The sequence below is a fragment of the Trachinotus anak genome, unplaced genomic scaffold (assembly GCF_046630095.1).
Source record: "Trachinotus anak isolate AG129_WGS33_773 ecotype Australia unplaced genomic scaffold, CSIRO_AGI_Tana_v1 ptg000015l, whole genome shotgun sequence".
Lineage (NCBI taxonomy): Eukaryota > Metazoa > Chordata > Actinopteri > Carangiformes > Carangidae > Trachinotus > Trachinotus anak.
This window is the reverse complement of record NW_027273866.1, coordinates 13,906,212-13,927,755: the sequence shown is the minus strand read 5'-3', so window position 1 is coordinate 13,927,755 and position 21,544 is coordinate 13,906,212. Positions and strand designations below refer to the sequence as shown.

At 38.4% G+C, this 21,544-nt stretch overlaps 1 protein-coding gene and 1 pseudogene across 1 annotated transcript; both read left to right on the top strand.

The window, feature by feature from the left end:
• Positions 1–205: 205 nt before the first annotated feature.
• Positions 206–2,308, top strand: LOC139633060 (uncharacterized; annotated as a pseudogene).
• Positions 2,309–6,777: 4,469 nt separating this feature from the next.
• LOC139633344 (T cell receptor beta chain MC.7.G5-like) lies at positions 6,778–21,410 on the top strand. Its single transcript, XM_071498939.1, has 8 exons — positions 6,778–8,665; positions 8,788–9,109; positions 12,367–12,434; positions 15,523–15,888; positions 15,994–16,020; positions 16,236–16,342; positions 16,483–19,765; positions 19,904–21,410. Exons 1-7 carry the CDS (start codon positions 8,581–8,583, stop codon positions 16,507–16,509), a joined length of 1,002 nt encoding a protein of 333 aa, XP_071355040.1. The 5' UTR covers positions 6,778–8,580; the 3' UTR covers positions 16,510–19,765; positions 19,904–21,410.
• Positions 21,411–21,544: the final 134 nt, after the last annotated feature.

Here is a 21,544-nt window from a genome sequence, read left to right as displayed (position 1 = left end):
GTACTTCTGTGCTGCTCGTTACCACAGTGCTACATATCACTGCTCCTCAGTACAAAAACCTGCACATCACACAGATTTCATCTCTCTATTACAGCTCACAGCCTGCACACCTGTGTTCCTTCCTCATATTAGGTGGCAGTGTGTCACTACTCAGACCTTAATACTGAACCAGTGGTGTGTAGTGTATGTGAGAGTGTGTCGAGTGTGTAAGAGTAGGAGGAGGAAGCACTATGACAGCAACCACCTGCAGAGATCACATCTGTTTGGCTGATGGTTGGATATAATCAGTGTAACTGCTGATATCCTGAAGATAACACGACGATTCATAGCAACAAGGTTTCAACTAAAATGCTTGTCTTATTTTCTTTTTTTCTAAGCAACGCTATTCTGGTTTCAGGTAATGTCATCAAAATTATTTTGAGAACATTTTCAAAGTTTAAAAAAAGTATAGATTTACATGTGCACAGCCAGCCTCCCACACTGCTGCTATTTCAGCTGTTACTACATTTTCTAACGTTTTCTGTAACTCTATATTCTTTCCTCGTGTTGTGTTTTCAGTTGAGTGTTTAAGCTCATGTTGTATTTTGTTGATACTTTGATACTTTTTCCACAGTTTCCTCTCTGGGTGACAAAGTCCACCAGACTCCAGCTGACATGTACAAGAAACCAGAAGAAACAGCCAATATCACCTGTTCACACAATGTTGACAACTATGACCAAATCCTCTGGTACAAACAGTCAAACAGACAACTACAGTTCCTGGGATACATGCTTGGAACCAGAGGAAACCCTGAGACTGGACTGGATGTAAAGATAGAGGGGGGTGCAAATAAAGGCGACACATGTACATTAACAGTTAATGGACTCAGTCTAAGCAGCAGTGCAGTGTACTTCTGTGCTGCTAGTTACCACAGTGCCACACATCACTGCTCCTCACTACAAAAACCTGTTTTCATCTCAGTATTACAGCTCACAGCCCCTAAACACCTGGAACAAGCCATTCTAACCAATGTTGCTCTTTCTTCTGATTAAGATCACAGATTATAATGGGAGGTCCTTTCTGTAGACCAATGCTGTTCACACACACCTCCCATTATAAAAAGCAGCCTTCGACATTCAGTATGTCTGCTGTGGCTGCCTCACATCTCATCAGAATCATTATGACGGCTCCAATACTCATTATATTTGCAGTCTCATCTCTGTGGCTTCAAGGTACAAGAACAAAAAATTATTTTTCTGCAGTGTGAGAGAGTGTATGGTTTATTGTTATTTTGTGAATTTAAGATGGAAATATGCTGATGGAGTCTCCTATGTAATGTTTTAATGTTGTAATGTTTTAATCTTTTCAAATGTCTACATGTGATACACAGAGCAAATTACTGTGATGAAAATCAGTGCAGGAAAATAATCACAATAGTTAAAACACTGTAATGTAACAGAACATAAATGAATAAAAATCTAACTTGTTTGAATGAAACAAATCATGTTTGAATTTTGTATTTTCTCCACACAGTTCACTGCCAGGATGTGACCCAATACCCAGATATCAGCTGGAATTACGTGTCCAAATCTGCAGAGATTAACTGCAGCCACAACAAAGATTCTGGTCATAGCCAGATGTACTGGTACAGGCAGCGTCCAGGGGAGACCATGACCCTCTTTGTCTACACAGTTTATAGAGGACAGCCAGACTATGGGGGGTCCCCTCAAGGCAAATATTTAGCTATCAAAGAGAACATAGAGAGCGGGGCTCTTACTGTGAAAAACTTGCAGCTGGAGGACAGTGGTGTGTATTTTTGTGCCGTCAGCAAACACAGTGATGTGAGAAGTTTGAGCAGCTGAACAAAAACTGCTTGCCAATAAATTTGGTCTCTAAGAAGCCAAATGTTGACTTGACTTCCCAGTAGGTGGAGCTGGAACTCCTGAAACTCTTCAGCTCCACACGCAGCAATGACACATCATGTACTCATTTCAGAGGGGAGTGTGTTAACAAAAGAGTGCATAGTGAAATGATTATGCAGTCTGTCAGTACTGTGTCCATTCAGGCAGGAGGACAACATGCCAACATTCATCTTTTTATCTTGGCTCATTGGTAATCACTTTTATCATTCAGGAATACCACTTCATCTGTGCTTTCTACATGGTTCATTCATTTTCTCTCTTTCTAGGTCTTTGTCTGAGTCTTGAAGTCCGTCAGTCTCCCTCTGATCTCATCACACAACCTGATGGAAAACTGCAGATTTTCTGCAGCCATGATAAAACTGACTACTATGTAATGCTCTGGTACCAGCGCTCACCTGGAGACACAGCTATGAAACTCATTGGATATTTGAACTACAAACAAGTCACAATGGAAGAGTCATATAAGAATGACTTTAATATCTCTGGGGATTTGACTGTTAATACAGCAAAGAAAGGCTCTCTCATATTCAAACATCTAACACAACAGCACAGTGCAGTTTATTACTGTGCAGCCAGCAAAGCACGCTGACAAAAATTCCTGCTCAACTTAACAAAAACCCTGCACAATCTTTATCATCAGTGGTTTTGAATAAGACACACAATAAACTGCTCCCAGACACCTGCTCTTGTGGTTGTATTTTAGTTTGATGCAATCACATCATTAGCTAATGTAACTGTGTTTCTATTTCTGTTCTGTTCTCTAAAATATAACAATATCTGTCACAAAAAATCCAACCTCTCTGAAGGGGAATCAGGTGAAAGAAAGAGCATATATATAGAACTTAGTGTGAAATGCAACTAAATAAAGCCACGCCTTCTTCCTGCATCACCTTCATTCCTCCTTAAATGTGAGAAACCACTAAGAACAGACACCCTGTCATCAATGAACTGATGCTGCATTACATCCATGACGTTCAGATCTCTCCATGATGGTTACATTTCTCTTTTGCTATTTCCTCACAGGTAACAACTGTTTCATTGTGAAGTAAGAAGTACCGTATTTACATTTACATCTTAAATCAATAATGTGCCCTACTCTGCTTACAGCAGGTATTTCTCAGGGGGTTCAGGTCCATCAGTCTCCTTCTGCCCTCATCAGAAAGGCTGGTGATGAGGTACAACTTTTCTGCACACATGGACAAACTGACTACAGAGTGATGTTGTGGTACCAGCAGTCACCCGGGGACAAAGCCCTCAAACTTCTTGGATATGGAAATGCACAGTTCAACAACGACAGCGTGGAACAACCGTTTAGAGAACATTTCAAATTAGCTGGAGATTTGAGTGGAGACAAAACAAAAAATGGTTCACTTTCCATAACTAAACTGAAGGCACTTCAACACACCGCAACATACTTCTGTGCAGCTAGTAAGCCACAGTACATCAACCCCCCATCTGCTCTTTACAAAAACCTCTTCCCCTCTCCCCTCAGAAAATAGATTCAATTATCCCTCAATGAACTTTGTGCTTTGACTGATTTACCAACTCATCATCTTTGTTTATCATTAACTAATTTCACTTCCCTTTCCTGCTTTAGACACGTCAAAAGCTGGATGTTAGTCAGTCAATAGTTGTGACACTTGACATGAACAGAGCTTCAATTACAATCACCTCTCTTTTCTGCATTAAACATCTGATCAAAGTTTAGTAATATTCCTAAAGGCCAAAGCCTTGAACGCTTAAGGTAATTTGGTGATCATGGCATTCCAAGAGAAAATCAATTGTATTCTCTGCTGGAATATCACTCAATGAAAGTGAAAATGAAGATAGTTTCTAGCTGATCAGCTCAGGGAAAGTAATGATGAATACAACTGCACTTTAAACACAGAATCATACATTTTCGAAAGCTTCTTAATTCTACCTGTTAAATGCTGATTTATTTAGCTGGTTGAAAACCTCTATCTTTACTGTGAAGCAGTGATGTAAGAGTGGCACCACCCTTCTTATTCTTGAATGAAGCAGGAAGTGTTTCTACACAACGAACACTGTCAGGACACCATGAACTGCTCTACAACAGTCTGTCTGTCAACCTGTGCTCTGATTTCCCTGCATCACGTCCTGCACCTCTTGATCCACAAAGCACAGCAGAGACTCTGGTTGGATCTTCACATTCAACATGACACCATCTTGTCTCATCATATCCCTCATTACTCTGATCTGGATTAAAGGTATTGTATATTCATGAAGCCACTTGAAACTCTGAAAAATACTTTCAGATAGAGGAACAACAAGGAATGAAGAATATCTATGTCTTCTTTCTTTGATCCTTTTACACTTTAGCTTTTTAATCCAAATAAACTTTTCTTACTACCTAACATTGTTTTTTATATTCTCTTTACAGGTGTTTACCTGAGTAAAGAAAAACAAGTGTTTCAGACTCCACGTGACCTGGTAGAGGAACCTAACAGTGTAGTCGTCCTGAATTTAACACATCTTATCTCAAGCTATGACACAATTCTCTGGTATCAGCGTTCACCAGGCAACACTTCTCTAAAGCTGATTGGCTATATAAGTTATACAACTCCAAAGGTTGAGACACAATTTGAAGGACACTTTAAAGTGACTGGAGACGGACAGAAAACAGCTTTTCTTCACATCCTCAACCTGACACACCCTGAAGACAGCGGAGAATACTTTGGAGCAGCAAGTATGCACAGTAATAAAGACAGTGACTCTCTCATACAAAAACCTCCACAATGATGGAGCAGATAACAGCACACCCACAGGAAGCCACTGAAACCATGTGGCAAAGTCCTCATTATAACAGTTGCTTCATTAGGATGTTTCATTTTACTATGTGCATTTAGGAAGTAAAAGAAAATGAATGATTAAATATTCACAAAATGTAAAATTAATTGGAGATGAAGGTTTCCATATAATATGAACATTTCTGTTTTTGCTCACAGGTAAGAGTCATGTCTCATGACACTAACAGGTCTGTTTACCTTCAGTCTTCCTTTATGCCCTCTAGACATTGTGTCAACCTCACTTATGATCCAACAATCACCAGCAAACCTAAATAAAAATTAAATAAATGCTTGGAGGCATAAAAACAAGACCTTGAGATGTAGACAAACATGTCCAAATCATGCATGAATACAACAAGATACAGACTGGACATATACTGTATGTCATGATGTCACGTCTGCAGTCACTGCCCCCATGACTCTCCATTGCTAAAGAGCCTTGTTGACTCTCTGCTGTAGGTCTTCTCTTTGGTGTATTTAACACGTAGAGATTCTGGTGTCATTTCCTCCCTTCAGATCTCAAGTGTTCATTGTATTTTCAGTCATTTTATTTCCTTCTCCAAAGTCAAAATGATCCCAGGCATCACCACCTTGACTTTCTTCATACTCTGGGCTGCAGGTAAAGTTAATATCTACAAAACTAAAAGCTCTTCTCATTGAAGTTTGGATGAAAATATTCCTACATTTTAATCATATGTAGCTCTGAAGTGAACTTTTGCTTTCACCTGTGTTTAATGTATTTTCAAAACAAGTAAAGATACAGCTAATATTATTGACTTAGTAGACGTGTTTATCATGCGGGTAATAGCTATTCTGTCTGTGTTGATCACTCAGTGGCCCCGCGACATGTCCAGGCTTCCCCGTGGCTCAGCAGAGATGCACTGCTACCAGAATGACACTGACTATCAATATCTGTACTGGTACAGGCAGCTGAGAGGAAAAGATATTCAGTTAGTGGTTTATTTAGTAGCTGGCACTGCAAACTCTGAAGAAGGACTCAAATCTGGTTTTCAGGTCGTGACATCAAAGGAGAAGCAGTGGTCTCTGACAGTAACCAGCGTTCAGAAGAAAGATGAAGCTGTTTATCTGTGTGCCAGTCTACACAGTGCTATGGCAGACCTCAGATCTGTGACAAGAACATACAGCCGAGAGGTTGTTTATTGTTCTGACACCTATACTAATCAAATGAAGGAAAGAAACAAACCACTGTGGAGAAGATGATATTAGTGACCTCTACTGCACATGTCATTTCATTTATGGAAGTTAGGAAAGAAGAAAGTGAATATGGAATGAACTGCTCTCTGAAATTAGAAAATATATTATTGGTCATTTGTTAAAACACTTAAAATGATCTACGTTTGTCTTTTTCTGACAAGCATCAGTTGTGCTGCAGTCATAAAAATGACTGTCCTGAATTGATTCAACCAATAGATGGAGGCACAGCACATGGCATGAAGCTTTCATCACCAGAATGTGGTGATGAATTCACCGACACAGACACAACACCCTCCCTTTTCAGCCCGAGCCTCACTTTCCTCACATCAGTGCTTCACGATGTCTACACCTATGCAAACATTTGGTTTTCTTGTCATCTGGTTTTCATGTGAGATCTCACATTTCATCCTGATTTACATGAAACTCAACATTAACTGTGTTAAACTTGCTGAACAATCACTTTAACTACAATGTACTGACTCCTTGTCTGCTGCTGCTGCTTTCTCCACAGGTCAGGTGAACGCTGTAACATTTCACCAATCTCCTCCCCAGATAGTGAAGGAGAGCAGAGAGGTCAAGATTAACTGCAGCCATGATGATACTACCCTTGTAGTAATGCTCTGGTATCAGCAAAGAAAGGACAGTTCGTCTATGACTCTCATTGGATATGGGTATGAAACATCCCAAAACTATGAGGGGCAGTTTGAAGAGCAATTTACTCTGACAAGACAAAGCACAGTGAAAGGATCTCTTACTATACAGAGAACAAACCTGTCACACTCGGCTGTTTATTTCTGCGCTGCTAGTGCACAGTAATGTGATTTAATGCCACTCCCTCACAAAAACCCTGATCTGTTTCCTGCTATTGAGACACTTGCAGATGAGGCAGCATCTCAGTTTATACAGACTCTCACTTGAGGTAGTTGTGTTTCTCCTATAGCAGAATAAACCTGGAGGATGTCTCCAGCTGTGATTGGATTTCTTCTCATCTTTCTTCCATGTAATGGAATTAACCACAAAAAAACTATTCAATCTTGCTGTTAATTTTTTAAGCATTTATACAGTTGTTTCTGCACGATGGCTTCTATATTAGCTGTTTTACTAAAACTCTGTTTTACCCACAGATCAAACAAAGTGTGTGACGTTTCAGCCGTCTCATCCAAGAATAGTCAGCAAAACAGATGGAGTGGATTTTAATTGCAGTCACGATGACAACGGACTTAATGTCATGCTCTGGTACCAGCAAACAGAGAGCGGTCTGATGAATTTAATTGGATACAGCTACATTGGCAGTGAACCCAACTATGAGAAGCCGTTTGAACATCGGTTTAAGATCACAAGAAAAAACATCCAAACAGGAGCTCTGATTATTCAGAGTGTGAATCTATCAGACTCAGCTGTGTATTTCTGTGCTGCCAGCACACAGTGATGTGGTTTGATGTCAACCCATCACTAAAAACCCTGCTCTCTGTTGTTCAGGATCCTGAGAGGCAGGCCGGCAGAGCTTGCCTAAATGTAGAATACTTATTACCCAAGTGTGATGACACACTCAGTAGGTCTCAAAATTCACAATTTACATAAGGATACAAAACTATTATATACACACACATAGAAATATCTATTGTGATATGATGAATCACTTTTGGATCATTTATTGGAGAAAACAAGCCATCAGAGACATCAGGTTGGGCTTCAGGAAATTCTAAAAGGTAGTCATCACCAATCAGCTTCAAAGGAAAACTCAAGTTGTTTAGGACTTAAACTTTGACCAACTGTTGGTGTGAGTAACAACCAACACTTATGAAATGCAGCGCAGAGGCAATCTTACTAGAGGTTTAGAAAACTGAATTTTTCCTTTACTTGTCCCAATGAGAAGTTGAGCGTGCAGTACTGTTTAAATGAAAACCATAAAAGAGTGGATGGAGCATTGTTACCAACCAGTTTAGGGATGCCCAATCATGTTCCACCATGGCCAAAGACTCAAAATGTATTCATCATGAACATATTAACAGAGTGCACTGCGGCTGCCCAAGCCACACCGGACACCAGATTTGTTATGGACATGTGCAAAAATGTGGCTGTTGGTTAGGGTCTGATCCAAGGTTAGCGTTCAACAAACCAGGCAATGACATGGCACCATTAGCTTGAGATTAAATAATTTGAAGGGAATCACTAAATCAAACACTGCCCACATTTGTATGTGGTTAAGATCAAGCCTTTCACCATACAGAAGAGGGCATGGCTTCATCTAAATGGGGTTGGAAAAATTATGGATGTACCCAATTAATTTCAATGATGGTTGCTGACAGGATGCATACACCCAAAAAGGTGCATATTATCATTAAGTTAGTAAACTATCACATAATCTATCATTACAATTTACAATCACTTTTTTTTTTATATTAAATTCATATTGATTAAAAAAAAAAACAAAAACAGAATTCCTCATGGGGAAGCTGATGCAAAAATATTTTGACATTCGCAAGTCTCAAAAAAAAAATAAAAAATACATCCTTATGAGTTAGGGAGAACCTTAATTCATCTTTCCTGTGCTTCAAAGTTTAATTTCTTTAACAGCAAATGAAAATAACAGTCAGTCTTGGATTCCAGTGGTATGATCATGTGACCTCATGTTTCTTTTGTGCTGAACAAAGTGATGTGTGACTACCATTCAGTAGGAAGAAGGCTCATCACCAACATGCTCATCACAGTCCTTCATCTGTCACTTATTTTACACTCAGGTGGGTTTTATGTTCTATCTCAAAATGGCTGTACCATCTAACCAGCATCTGAATGTTTGTGTGAATCTACAGTTCTATACATCAAAGGCAGACAATTAAATATTATTCTTCATGTGTTGCAGGTCTCGCTGTTGTCATTCTTCAGTCTGGAGATCAAGTGACTCACAAAGGTATCACAGTGACTCTGGAGTGCAGCATGGGTCAAGGGCTCAGCATGGGCAGCCACACCATGTACTGGTACCGACAAAACCACCACGGAGCTCCTGTGGAATTTCTCAGCAAAGAGTACGACACAACTGTGGGGCACTTTCAGTCGTCTATTGATACATCCAAAAACAGCTTCTCTCTTCAAATTACTGAGCTGCTCCTGAATGACACCAGTACTTACTACTGTGCTGCCAGTCACAGTGATGCACACAGACCAGACAGTCATACAAATACCAAGTCTGTCTGTAACACATGATATGCAGGCAGGAAGGAGCTGTGGCTTGTTTGGTTTTTATACAATAAAGAATGTTTTGTGTCAAAAATAGGTGGAGACACACTGGGACAACATTGGCCTTTTAGGTAAATATACTCACATATACTAACAAACTATATAACTGAATTAACATCTTTATAACAGTGTCACAAGTATAATAAGATCAGATGGTGGAAAATTTCTATTGAATTGCAATAGATTGTACCGATGTACCTAATAAAGTGGCCACTTAGTACAAATACAAAATATATTACACAATACCACACTACAATTTACCAAACACTATCAGAACACCAAACCAATACTGGGTAGGGCCTCCCTTTACTTTCAAACATGTTACACACTGACATAAGGAATTTTGGATTCATGGATTCATGTTGTTGATGCCAAATTCTGACCCAGTCATCTGCGTGGCTCAGCTGAAATCCAGATTCATCAGACCAGGCTAAGTTTTTCCAGTCTTCAACGGTCCAACTTTGGTGAAGCTGTGCCCACTGCAGCCTCAGATTTCTGTTCTTGGCTGACAGGAGTGGAACCCAACAAGGTCCTCTGCGTCATAGCCCATCTGCCTCAAAGCTGGACATGTTGATCATTGAGATTAATTTTTGCTCACCACAGTTGTTCAGAGTTGTTATCTAAGTTACCATAGCTTTTCTGTCAGCTCCAACCAGTCTCGCCATTCTCCTCTGACCTATCTCATCAACAAGATGTATTTATCTTCACTATTCAGCCCAACTGGCACCAACAAAAAGTCCAGAACTGAACAGAAATGCCTAAGATCAAATTTTTCCCCATTCCGATGTGAACATTGATGAAGCTCCTGACTGTATCTGCAGGATTTTGTGCATTGGACTGCTGCCACCTAATTGGCTGATTGGAAAAGTATATGAATAAGCAGGAGTATTTTTTCCTAATTAAGTGCTCAGTGAGTGAACACTACACTACACTAAACCTAACAGAGTATTTGCTCGTGTCATTAACCATAACTATGATAAAGGTCACAATCTAACTATGGTTGAGTTTGCAGATACTTTATATTATACCATTCATGTGTAATTGATGTGTAACTAATGCAGGACTCATCATGATCTCCTAATAAAAGTGGTTAAAAGAGCTCTAAACACTGCTGGCACAGTGCTCTTAAGCAAGGAACTAGAAAACAACAGCTGCTGCTCAGTGTTCACTATAGTGGCACAAAAAATGGCGTGGGACATAACATTGTTAATGTTTTTATAATCGATTACTTATCTAAATAATTTTCCAATTAAAACAGGCCAAAAAATACTGGTTCTGGTTTCTCAATTCTGATCAAACTTTTTCTTTTTCTTAGGGACAAACTAGAAATAAAAAAATGTCATTTGGCATTTTTCACTAAATTCTGACAGTTTACAGACCAGACAGTTAACAGATTAATTAAGAAAACAATCAAGAGATTAATCAATAACCTATCACCGATGTGAATGTGACATGAGAAATTAGAGTAAGAGAATCAACTTAAAGAAGAAAACTTGTTCATTGGAAGGTTCAAGAACTGCCTCTTCTAAGTTCAGTGTTGTTTCTGTAACACCACAAAGCTGATCAGTTCAGATAAGTGAGCAGGTGAAAACGTGGTGAGGTTGATAAATCAAATACAACATTTTTGCCCTGTACAGTGTCTCGACTGTGTCACTCTGTCCTCAACTCTGCAACTTCTCATATAATTTGATTGGGTGTGTGCAGGCTGACAATAATAAAGAATATCAAGTTTAAGAGGATAATACAGATAGTACACACTGACCTCTACAGGGCTCATGTGAGATTACACATAGATGTGGTTGTTGAAATGAAAGTTCAGTACTGTATGTAAAACTAGTATCCAGTAAAATCATTAAACTGAGCTACATAGTTTCATAGGGGTCAGAGTATGTTGTTACATGTAAAAGTAAAACTAAGTGGGGCTGCACAATTAATCAAAATATAACTGAAATTGCAATATGCCCAAGTACAAAACCCAAATCACAGGTGCTTTTTTTTTTTTTTTGCATGTCATGCCTAAATTGTCTTTTTCCTCCAATAATGTACAAATTGAGCTTTTGGTCTCTACCAGTTCCTGAGGGAAATATGTGGTTCTTTGGCTCCACTATGTTTACCAGGTGGATGCAAACTTTGTGGTTTACAGTGTGTTTATCAGGGTTTATTTTGTCCAGGAGCTGCCTCTGAGAGCAGAGACAGACCACAATAATAAAGTTACAGTCATAGAACAAAAACAATGAAATCAAAGATCCTGAAATGCTTCACAGAGCTGAGGGGGGCAGCAGAGAGAGATATTAACTATCTGTGGGAACATCTGTACATCTGACAACTTTCACATTATATGTAGTTCTATGAGCTATTGTTAAAATTATCTATCTGATGAGTGCAGCTTTAAGCTTAAATAGCTTTTTGCAATTAGTACTCACTAAACAGACACTTCCTGCTGTGTCAATATGAAAGCTCCAAATTAGATTATAAAATTAGCAATTTAAGTTTCACTACAGTCACATCCGTCAGTAAATGTTCCTCGGTTAATGTGTCTCTTCACTGATAACTGGGAGGATGAAGAGGTGTGACCATGAGAGATGTCACTTCCTCTGAACAGCTACAAACAAACACTAAAACAGTCTCTCGTTTCCTTCCCTCCATTCTTGCTTCTTTTCTTAGTTGACACTGAAATAGCAACAGTGTCAGTCAGCCCAACCTGTGCAGCTGCTCTAACAGAGAGAGATGGAGACTGAGATACAGAGAAGCTGGGTGGGGGAAGGAGAGAGGAGAAAACGAGAAAGACTTCAGGTTTTTGTGTGATGCTTTTTCACCGTGGGGACAGGGGGCCACGGTGATACAATCCTATAGAGCCGCTGTACAAAAACCTCCTCCCATTAACACCCATTGTGAAGAAGGCTACACGCAACTGTAAACACTTAATAAGCAGAAAACATCAATATCCTGAAGGTGTGTATGATGGCAAGTCCCTTTGACACTGAAAAGTCAATTTATATGCAGAAATGTGTCAGAAAAAAGTTTCAATGATTACTTTCAAATCATATTCAGAGTATTTGGGTTTTTCTTTTACTCATCTTGACACACACAAAAAACTTTGGACATCATGGAGCCCATCTTGCATGGTTAAACTTTCTCCATTCTCTGGATTATTAGACTGTGTCTGAACATGCTGATTATGGAAAGTTTTGTAACTTTTTGCTAGAGGAGACAGTCAGTGTGACACTGGAAGTGAAGCTTACTTTGGAAAAGGAACAAAACTCACTGTCTTAGGTAAGTCAGAGCTCTCACAACTTCACTTCACTGAAACTAACAAAAATAACAAATGCTGGTTTGAAGGTGAAGGAAAAACTGTTATGAAAATATTGAGCTGAACAGAAAACACTGTGACCAGCTCTCAGCCTGCTTACTTTGGCCCAGGAACCAAACTGACGGTTTTAGGTAAATATTTCTGTATTTTTGTAAATTTCACATTGGTTTAGAGTCTTATCAGAAACTGAAGTGTTAGTAAAAACTTTACAAAGATAATTCTGGTAGAAAAAGACACAGGAGTTTAATGCTCAGTGTTTTTGCACTGTGACAACATCAACGAGGCATACTTCGGAAAAGGAACAAAACTGACTGTTTTGGGTAAGTCAGGCCTGATTAAAATGGAACAAATGCAGTACGTTTTGTAAAAGAAGTGGTGCATTCAGAGTCCGAATGTACTTCGGTTCAAGTTTAGCTCAGTACTTTTTGATGATAAGCTTGAACGCTGTGCCAATTATGAAGCTCATTTCGGCCAGGGAACAAAACTGACTGTTCTTGGTAAGTAAAACTTCCAACTCATTAACTGAGCTGTAAAAGAAGTAAAATGAGTTGTTTGGGTAAAAAGCTCTGTCTTACATAAAATGTGTAAAAGAGATACTATTGAAACAAATGTGATTTTTTAGATTGTAAGAAAAGTGAGAGTTAAAACAAGAAACATTTAAAGTAAATTAAAAAGTAAATTATCAAAACAAAAGCAGCATCTTGGGCTGTTTTGAGCACTGATCAAGTTCACTGTGACTCTGGTGGATTTGAACCTTACTTTGGTGGAGGAACAAAGTTAACTGTTTTAGGTAAGAAACATATATTGTACATATAATTAAGATGGTTTATAGTAAAAAATCTCATCATAGTTTAACTTCAGCTCAGAGATTTTTGTTCTTCAGCTTAAAACACTGTGTCAGTACGAAGCTTATTTATTTTGGACAGGGAACAAAACTGACTGTTCTTGGTAAGTAAGACGTCAAACTTCATCTCATGAATCCACTTAGAAGAGAACCAAAATATATAAAAGCCAAACAGGTTACTTTTAGAGAAACTATAGCACTGCAGCTGTTGGAGTTTAACTTAAAGGAGAGTTACATTTACTATAAAACTGTCACACGAAGAAGCGCAGTAAAAGCAGCATCTTGGGCTATTCTGAGCACTGATCAGATTCACTGTGACTCTGGTACTGCAGAGGCTTACTTTGGTGGAGGAACAAAGTTAACCATTTTAGGTAAGAAAACATTTTAAGGTCATTAAATATTCGTGTTTGAATTTTTCTTAAAATGTTTCTGACAGTGTAGATTAATTCTGACTGCCTCCGAACCATATCATGATTAAACCATGATTACTGGGCTAAATAATAAGAAAATAGTCACAAAAAGATAAGGATGTTTAAATGGTAAAAGTTCTTGGAGGAAGATTTGACTCTTTCGCAGCCTAAAGTGGATTAAAGTCAAAGTTTCTGCATGTCAAATAGTGAAAAAGTTGGAATAATCTGTGGCACAGATGAAGAGAAGCAATAGGAAGAGTTTTTGTTCCAGTTCAAAGTCTCTGTGCTCGTACACAGAGGCTTACTTTGGAGCTGGAACTAAACTCACTGTTTTAGGTAAGAAATCTTGCTAAAATGAACTCAGATTGATTCACAGCTTGTTTTCTGTAAGTGATAATTAAATAAATGGCAAGTTTAGTATATAGCATAATAGTATAATAGAATAGAATAGTATAGTATTGTATAGTATAGTATAGTATAGTATAGTACAAGTATTGTTTTTTTAAAAAGTGCAGAAGAAATTGTGGTGAAGGATAATCCACAAAAAACAAATGTTGCCTACGTTCTCCAGTAAAAGTAGTGTGGCAATAAAACAATTGGCCCTATGCCCGGAGTATCATCCTCTCAATGAGTGTTCATGAGCTCTATGAAATACCTTGAGTTCCCAGTCAGAGGCTTATTTTGGAACTGGAACTAAACTCACAGTTTTAGATAAGTTTACATTGATGTGATTGGGTCAAGCATGTCTTCAAGAGTTTTTAGTTGATCTGAAAAAAGAGCACAAAGACAGTCCACAGCTTTCAGTGCTGAATGGTTGAGCAGTTTTTTCTGTAGCCATGCATCAGTGTGAACAACTACCAACCAGCTGACTTTGGCAATGGCACCAAACTGACAGTGCTGGGTAAGAAAATGAGAAAAATCATGTGCATGAATGTTCGTTTTCTGAGCTTCACTTACCTAAATGTGCAAAATTATAGTTAATATAAAATTATAGATATACTGTGTGTGTGTGTATATATATATATATATATATATATATATATATATATATATATATATATATAGTGTCTTATTTAGAAAGTGCTGTGTAGGTCTGTTGTATAAACTGCCAAAAAATTACACTCAGCTATGGTTACAGTGAACTTGTTATCTTCAAACTGTGAAATTCGGCACAAACACAAAGTATTCATTATAGGTATCATTGTCACATTTGCCAAAAAGAAAAAGTAAAATTCCGTTGTTTGTTTACTTGCATTAGTCGATAAGTGATGGGAGAAAGTTAAAATATATATATAATATATAATTAAGTAATTATAGGTAGTTATACAATTATGCAAATTAATACTTAAAGATAATGGCAATATTTTGACAGTATTATATGAGTATTAGTTAGTGAAAAACACACACAGAAAGAAACTGAATATATTAGAGGTTCAAACCTTCAGGGCTGTCAGTTTTTCACATGTAAGTCAGCAGCGTGCTCTGGAAGCTATCCTGCTTATTTTGGAGAAGGAACCAAACTAACAGTTCTTGGTAAGATTATTGCACTAACTTAAAAAAACATTTCTCTGAAGAAATTAAATATTGATGCCTCTCAGTGTGAGTTATGTGAACTGTAATGATCATGTTGTATTTGATGGTAATTTTCAGTGTGAAAAAGTTCTCTGGTGTTTTGTTGTCCCCCTGTTTTCATGTCTAAATGCTGCTGTTGAGATTCCTGTGTTCTTTACAGTCAGGTGTTTGTTGTAGATCTACAGGCAGCTTTAATTTAGTGATTTATTTCCTTCGTTCTTGTAGAAAAAGGCCGTGAAGTCACCCCACCAACAAATGAAAATGTGAAAGTGTTTGGACCTTCATCATTCGAGTGTCGCAAACCGAAAGACGATGAGAGGAAGAAGACCTTACTCTGTGTGGTCAGTGGATTCTACCCAGACCATGTCAGTGTGTTCTGGCAGGTTAACGGGAAGAATAAGACCAAAGGTGTGGCCACTGACAACGCTGCCCAGTGGACTGATAGTTCTACAGAATTCTACAGAATCACCAGTAGGTTGAGGGTCCCTGCCGATGACTGGAACAACCCTAAGAATGAATTCACCTGCATCATCAGCTTCTTCAGTGGGACTGATACTACCCATTACCAAAATTCAATTCGCGGTGTTGAAGGTATGTTTTTGTTGACTGAAGAAATAAACCTGATCATTTTATTGTTGGACGTACATGTGAACAATCATCTGTTCTTGTCTAATCCACTTCTTATTTTTCCATCAGCTCAAACTAAGGGTGTCATGACAAGAGGTAAATATATCATCCTGTGGTTCTGGGCACTTCACTGCATCAATTCTACCAGGGTTATCACCAAACTGAAACTAGTGTCCTACGTAAATGAAATACGCTCATGTAGAACTATTAGCACATCTACATATAAACCAAGAGTAGCTACATATATAAAGTGCTCTGGATATTTCCTCTTTGAACCATGTAACTCATCTGAATGTTTGAACTTTGTGCAGACAACTATCTGAGGATCACACAGAGTGCCAAACTCTCCTACGGTATTTTTATCATCAAGAGCACCATCTATGGAGCCTTTGTGGCACTTGTGGTGTGGAAACTTCAGGTTTGTCAAACCAAACACTTTTCATTGACTGTCCTTGACAAACTGGTTCCATGTATTTTACTATGTGAACAAACAGTTCACAAAAAGAGCTCAAGACATTAAGACGTTGTGTTTTGTTTTGTTTTTTTTGTCTGTTTCAGGGTTCAACTGGAAAGCAGAACCACTGAGAGCTGAGCTGCGGCAGAATTCTGAGAGATGGATTCTCTTGCTTTCTGTAAATACAATATAAAAGCATAGTAGTTATTTAGTAGTCATAAAACTGTTGTTGCAGTGCATCTGCACTTGTATATCAATGAGCCACTGAAATTCTGCACACAGTAGATTAACAGTTCTGTGCTTATTCTTGTTACACTGCTAATGCTATAACTCACAGGCAAATAGTTTGGTGTAATTTTGTAATTTGGTGGTTGTTTGCTTAAGTTTCTTCTTAATAAAATATTTCAGGGGATCTTGTCAATCATGTACTTTAAATTCTCTAGAATTGTTAGTTTCATCATTCTCATCTCCAAACAGTAAGACGTCATTTACATTCAGTATCTAAATCAGAAAAGGACATGGATAAATCTGCTTATCAGACATTGTTGATATAATAAGGATTTATTAACATATGTCAGTTTCTCTCACATCTCATTCTACAATGAACATCACATTTTCCAGAGATAGTGTGAGGTATTTTTAGCAGCACACCAACCAGCCTGTTTTCTGAGAAATCAACTATTTTCCACCTACACAAGTTGAAACATCTCAGCTCAGGAAAACTTCACAAGCAGATTCATTTGGTTCATAACAGGTTTTTTCCAATGAAATAACTGAAAAGTGACTCAGGTTTCACCAGTAGATTTAATTTTAGGTTAAATTTCATTTCCCATTTTTTCTTTTTGTGAAATTATTTGAACCTATTCATGTGGGTTTATTTGAGTCATATCTCGTTTTTCTACTTTGTAAGAACATAAGTAGTGTTTGTAACCGTTTGTATTCTCTTCATGAATAAAGAAATTCTTCCCTTAGTTCAAACACTGTCAGAAGCAAAGTAAATGTTAAGAGTGTGAGTCTACCACATAGCAACAGGAAATCAACGTTCTCCTCCGTGTACAAAAGAAGGTCAAAGCTGGTGTTGGTGAGAAGACAGACTGGTGCTTGAAACTGTGCAGAAGCAGAGAGCGAGAGCAGAGGAGAGGATGTGGTCACACAGCAGCCTGCAGATCGTTCTCTGTGCTGAGAAATGACAGAGGCGCAAACTTCCACTTCACCACAACCTCCGGCTCACAGGCCGCACCTGCATCTCTGCACCAACTCACACCCACACTGCACATCTCTGAGCAAACAGCTGGGAAAACTTCCATCTCTGTGTCAACTGAAGCTACAGAATCAACTTCAGGATGTGTTGTATTATATACAACAGCTGATCTAGTGCACACATTTGCATTTGAAGCTTTTAAGTTGCAGTAAATAAGACACATGTAAAATGTATTTTGCTGTACTCGCAGACTAAAGACTATCAGCAGTAATGATCATTGTCACCTCCTCTGTAAATCATCTTTATGTGAATTACCAAACACATTAAGATGCAATATGACTGTATTTGAAACATATTATAGTCATTTAGTAAATACTTTAATAAATAAACTGTGCTCCAGCTAAATTTGATTTGCATTAGTAAAGAATCCAGTGGGACTGAAACTGAGGAAGACCACTTTCTACTTTCTCCATTTGTTTCCTTCAAAAACATGTTTGTGCTTATTCAGGTCAGATAAACAGGAAAAAGTGTGTGTGGCAACAGAAACATGGATGGTCTGACATCTGTGGCCAATTTTCAAAAACTTTCCATCCAATTGTTAGGAAACGGCCTTCAATACTCTTGCTCTGCATTATTTTTAAAGTCTCAGAAAATTCAAAAAACAACAGGAAACTTCAATACTATCACCTTACGAGTTCATAATAGAAGGTCAAAGTAAATGCAAGGGAAAGTTGACATGATACCACATTTAAAGTTTGGGTGTTTTGTAGACCCTCTACAAAACACCCAAACTGAGGAGATGTGTTTTCAGCTTCAGATTTCTGATTTCATTTGAAATTCTTATTATTCCAATTATATTTTAGACAATACTCATTAATACTGAAATAGGTGGATATAGATATAAAATCCTCTAATAATGGTCAGGAAGGTTTCGAGGGAAAAAAGGTGAGAACATATTGACATGAGGCTTATGTGCTGATGGCTGCGTATAATCATTTATATGGCTGAATATCAACATTTCTAATGACATCAGTCTGACTGATACTACCAAGCAGTCATCTGGCTCACCTGGATAAACATTATTAGAAACCAAAAACTCCACCTCCTGTTGATGGTTTTAGAGTGAAAGTGAAAATTTGAAGCAGCAAACGTGCCTCCATCATTAACCACACAATATTTTTAGAAGTGAAATACTGGACTGTTTTCTATTTAACATGCATATTCAACTTTATGTCTGGATTATTTGTTTATGTATCGCAAGTCATATTCTTGTTGCAATATTGAACACTGTTTTGGCACATTGCAAATTTTCCTCCTATCGTGCAGGCCAAGTCTGGACTGGAACATCGCTGATAAAATGCACCAGGAAACACATGTAATGAAGTCTGGGAGACTGCAATGTTTTCAAATGGTAGGTTAACAGACTTCAGCAACAAGACACATAAAAGCTGAACCAACATGTTCTGTTTCAACCAGCTGAATTTCACTTGACATGTTTAACGACCCCTACTGGTGCAAACTGAACATCAAGTCATGTAGGATTCACAAAGTGGAATTCAAGCCATCTCAGATTTTATCAAAAATATTATATAAGTGTGTTAATGACATCTCATAATCCTTTATGCATGTCTCACTCTTAAGGAAGGTGTGATGGTACTTACACACTAGAAGCCAAAAAACAAGAAAAGTGGAGAGAATTTTGACAACTTTCCTACATTTTTACCACCAGTGAGGTTCAGACTCATGAATGTTGACCACTACTGGATGTAAACATGCTCACATTCACCATGCATTTGTATAATAGATGTTAAGTTCATCATGTGTTCTACTAAGGACCAGTGACTGTCGATCGTTGAAGAGATTTTCTCAATGGAAAAACTGACACGTATTGGGCCAACAAAAAGCATAATTGGATGAAAAATGGAGGAAATAGACAGTATACAAGACTCAAACTACCAACGTCAACAGGCATCTATAGGACCGCATCTCCCAAGCATTGTTTGTTTTATGTTGCTGACGCTGTTTAGTATTGTTGATTTTAAAAGATAAAGAAAGATTTAAGTGGGAAAAAAGTTTAGACATAACTAGAACTCACCATGGATTCTAATATGTCTTTTTCCAGCTGCTCCTGCGTGGGGGTTCAACATCTGTTGACACTAGAGTCTGTAGACTTCAGCTGGCCGACTGTCAGGCTGCCATCTGCTGGATAAACCTGAAACACAGCAGTGAGTCCAGAGCTATAGTACAATCAAGATGCAAACCTCTGAAACTTGATTTCACACATAATGTCTTTGAATCACATTCAAACATAAGAGTAGAAGAAGAATTTGATATCACGTAATAGGGCAAAACATCTAAAGCTACATCAAGACTTCAGTTGTTAATAGCTATGACATAATTTGCAGGTTATTCCTGCTGCACTCATCTGAAGTTACTATAAGCTATCGTTTTTGTAAATTGAAAAATCATGACACAACGTCACAAAGCCTTAACTTATTGAATGCACCTACAGTATTTTTCATACCAACAGGGGGAGACACGCACCTAATGAAACAAAGATTTTGCTTTAATCTGCTGTGGATTATGGGTAAGAGAAAAGTATTCCAAAAAGTTAAGATGGTGCACAGGTAATGACTTTGCTAATTTGAACTGTTTGTTTTTCTCCACAGACCTCCTTTCATCATCAAGAAAGCTGGTGAATCAGTTACCAAGGAGAGCAACTGTTCACACTGCATAACAAAATATGATCGCATTATCTGTGAATGTGAAATGAAAAATCAGCTTTGACGGAGATGGCTAAAAACATTCAAGCTTCACCATTTCTAATCTGTCATTAAATCACAGGTGTACTGCAGATTCCCCTCAAGTCAATACAAAATCCTTTATTTGTCTACCAGACGGACGTGATGTGACCATGTGATGCAGTGTTTCCCACAGACCAGGTAGCAGTTTGTGGCGCTCCACTGACACCGTTGGGGGAATGCACCAGTGATGCGCTGGTTGATTTTCCCGCGCACCGCTGGCATATGCGCGCTTGTCTGTGTGTGTGTGCGTGTGTGTGTCCGTGTGTGTCGGAGAATGACAGAGAAAGAGTGCTAAGCGGAGATGAATGAACGGAACGATATTACGTTGAGAGCATAGACGAGAGGGAAAACAACAACAACAACGGGGGGGAAAAAAAACAGAATCATTCTGTGGCGGTTGGTCTCCATTCTGTGGCAGTGCGCCAAAAAAACAACAACCGAAAAAAAAAAAACGACTTCAGCAAAGAGAAATTCTCAGCCATCAACATTCACAGTGAAGAATCTGGAGCCAGAAAGGCTTGTATTTCTGTGCCGTTAGTCAAGACAGTGATTTAGACACATGTGAAACCTGAACAAACACCACAGTGCACTCTCAGCACAATTTTATCTCCTGCACAGTAGGGGGACTTCAAGCACAATCACAGAACATCATATGTTACTGTCACTCCCATATGCAACCCTTTATCTTGGTGTTTAATCATCACACCTCCCATCATACAAACTGTCAGTGGCTCTGGTTAACTTTGCTCAGAACACAATGATGATCAGAGCTGGTCTGATCAAACTCTCTGCAGCTCTGCTCTGTATTGTAGGTACTGTACATTAAGATGCTGAGGACTCAGGGGAAAAAATTACACTTCTGTCATGATACTTCTGATTTTTCTGAAATTTTAAAAATATTATTTGATATTGACCATGTTTGCATGATTTAGGCGAAACTGGTGGTCCTGTAACATGACAAGATTTTTTTCCTCCTACAGGCCTAACTGATGGGAGTGATGTCACCCAGACTCCTAAGCTGTGGCAGAACGAGGGTCAGTCTGCCACAATGAAGTGCAGCCACAGTAAGGGCAGTGCATATCGAGAGATGTACTGGTACAGACAGCTGCCAGGGGAGGAAATGAAACAAATAGTTTTCACAACTGCATACAGCCCCCATGT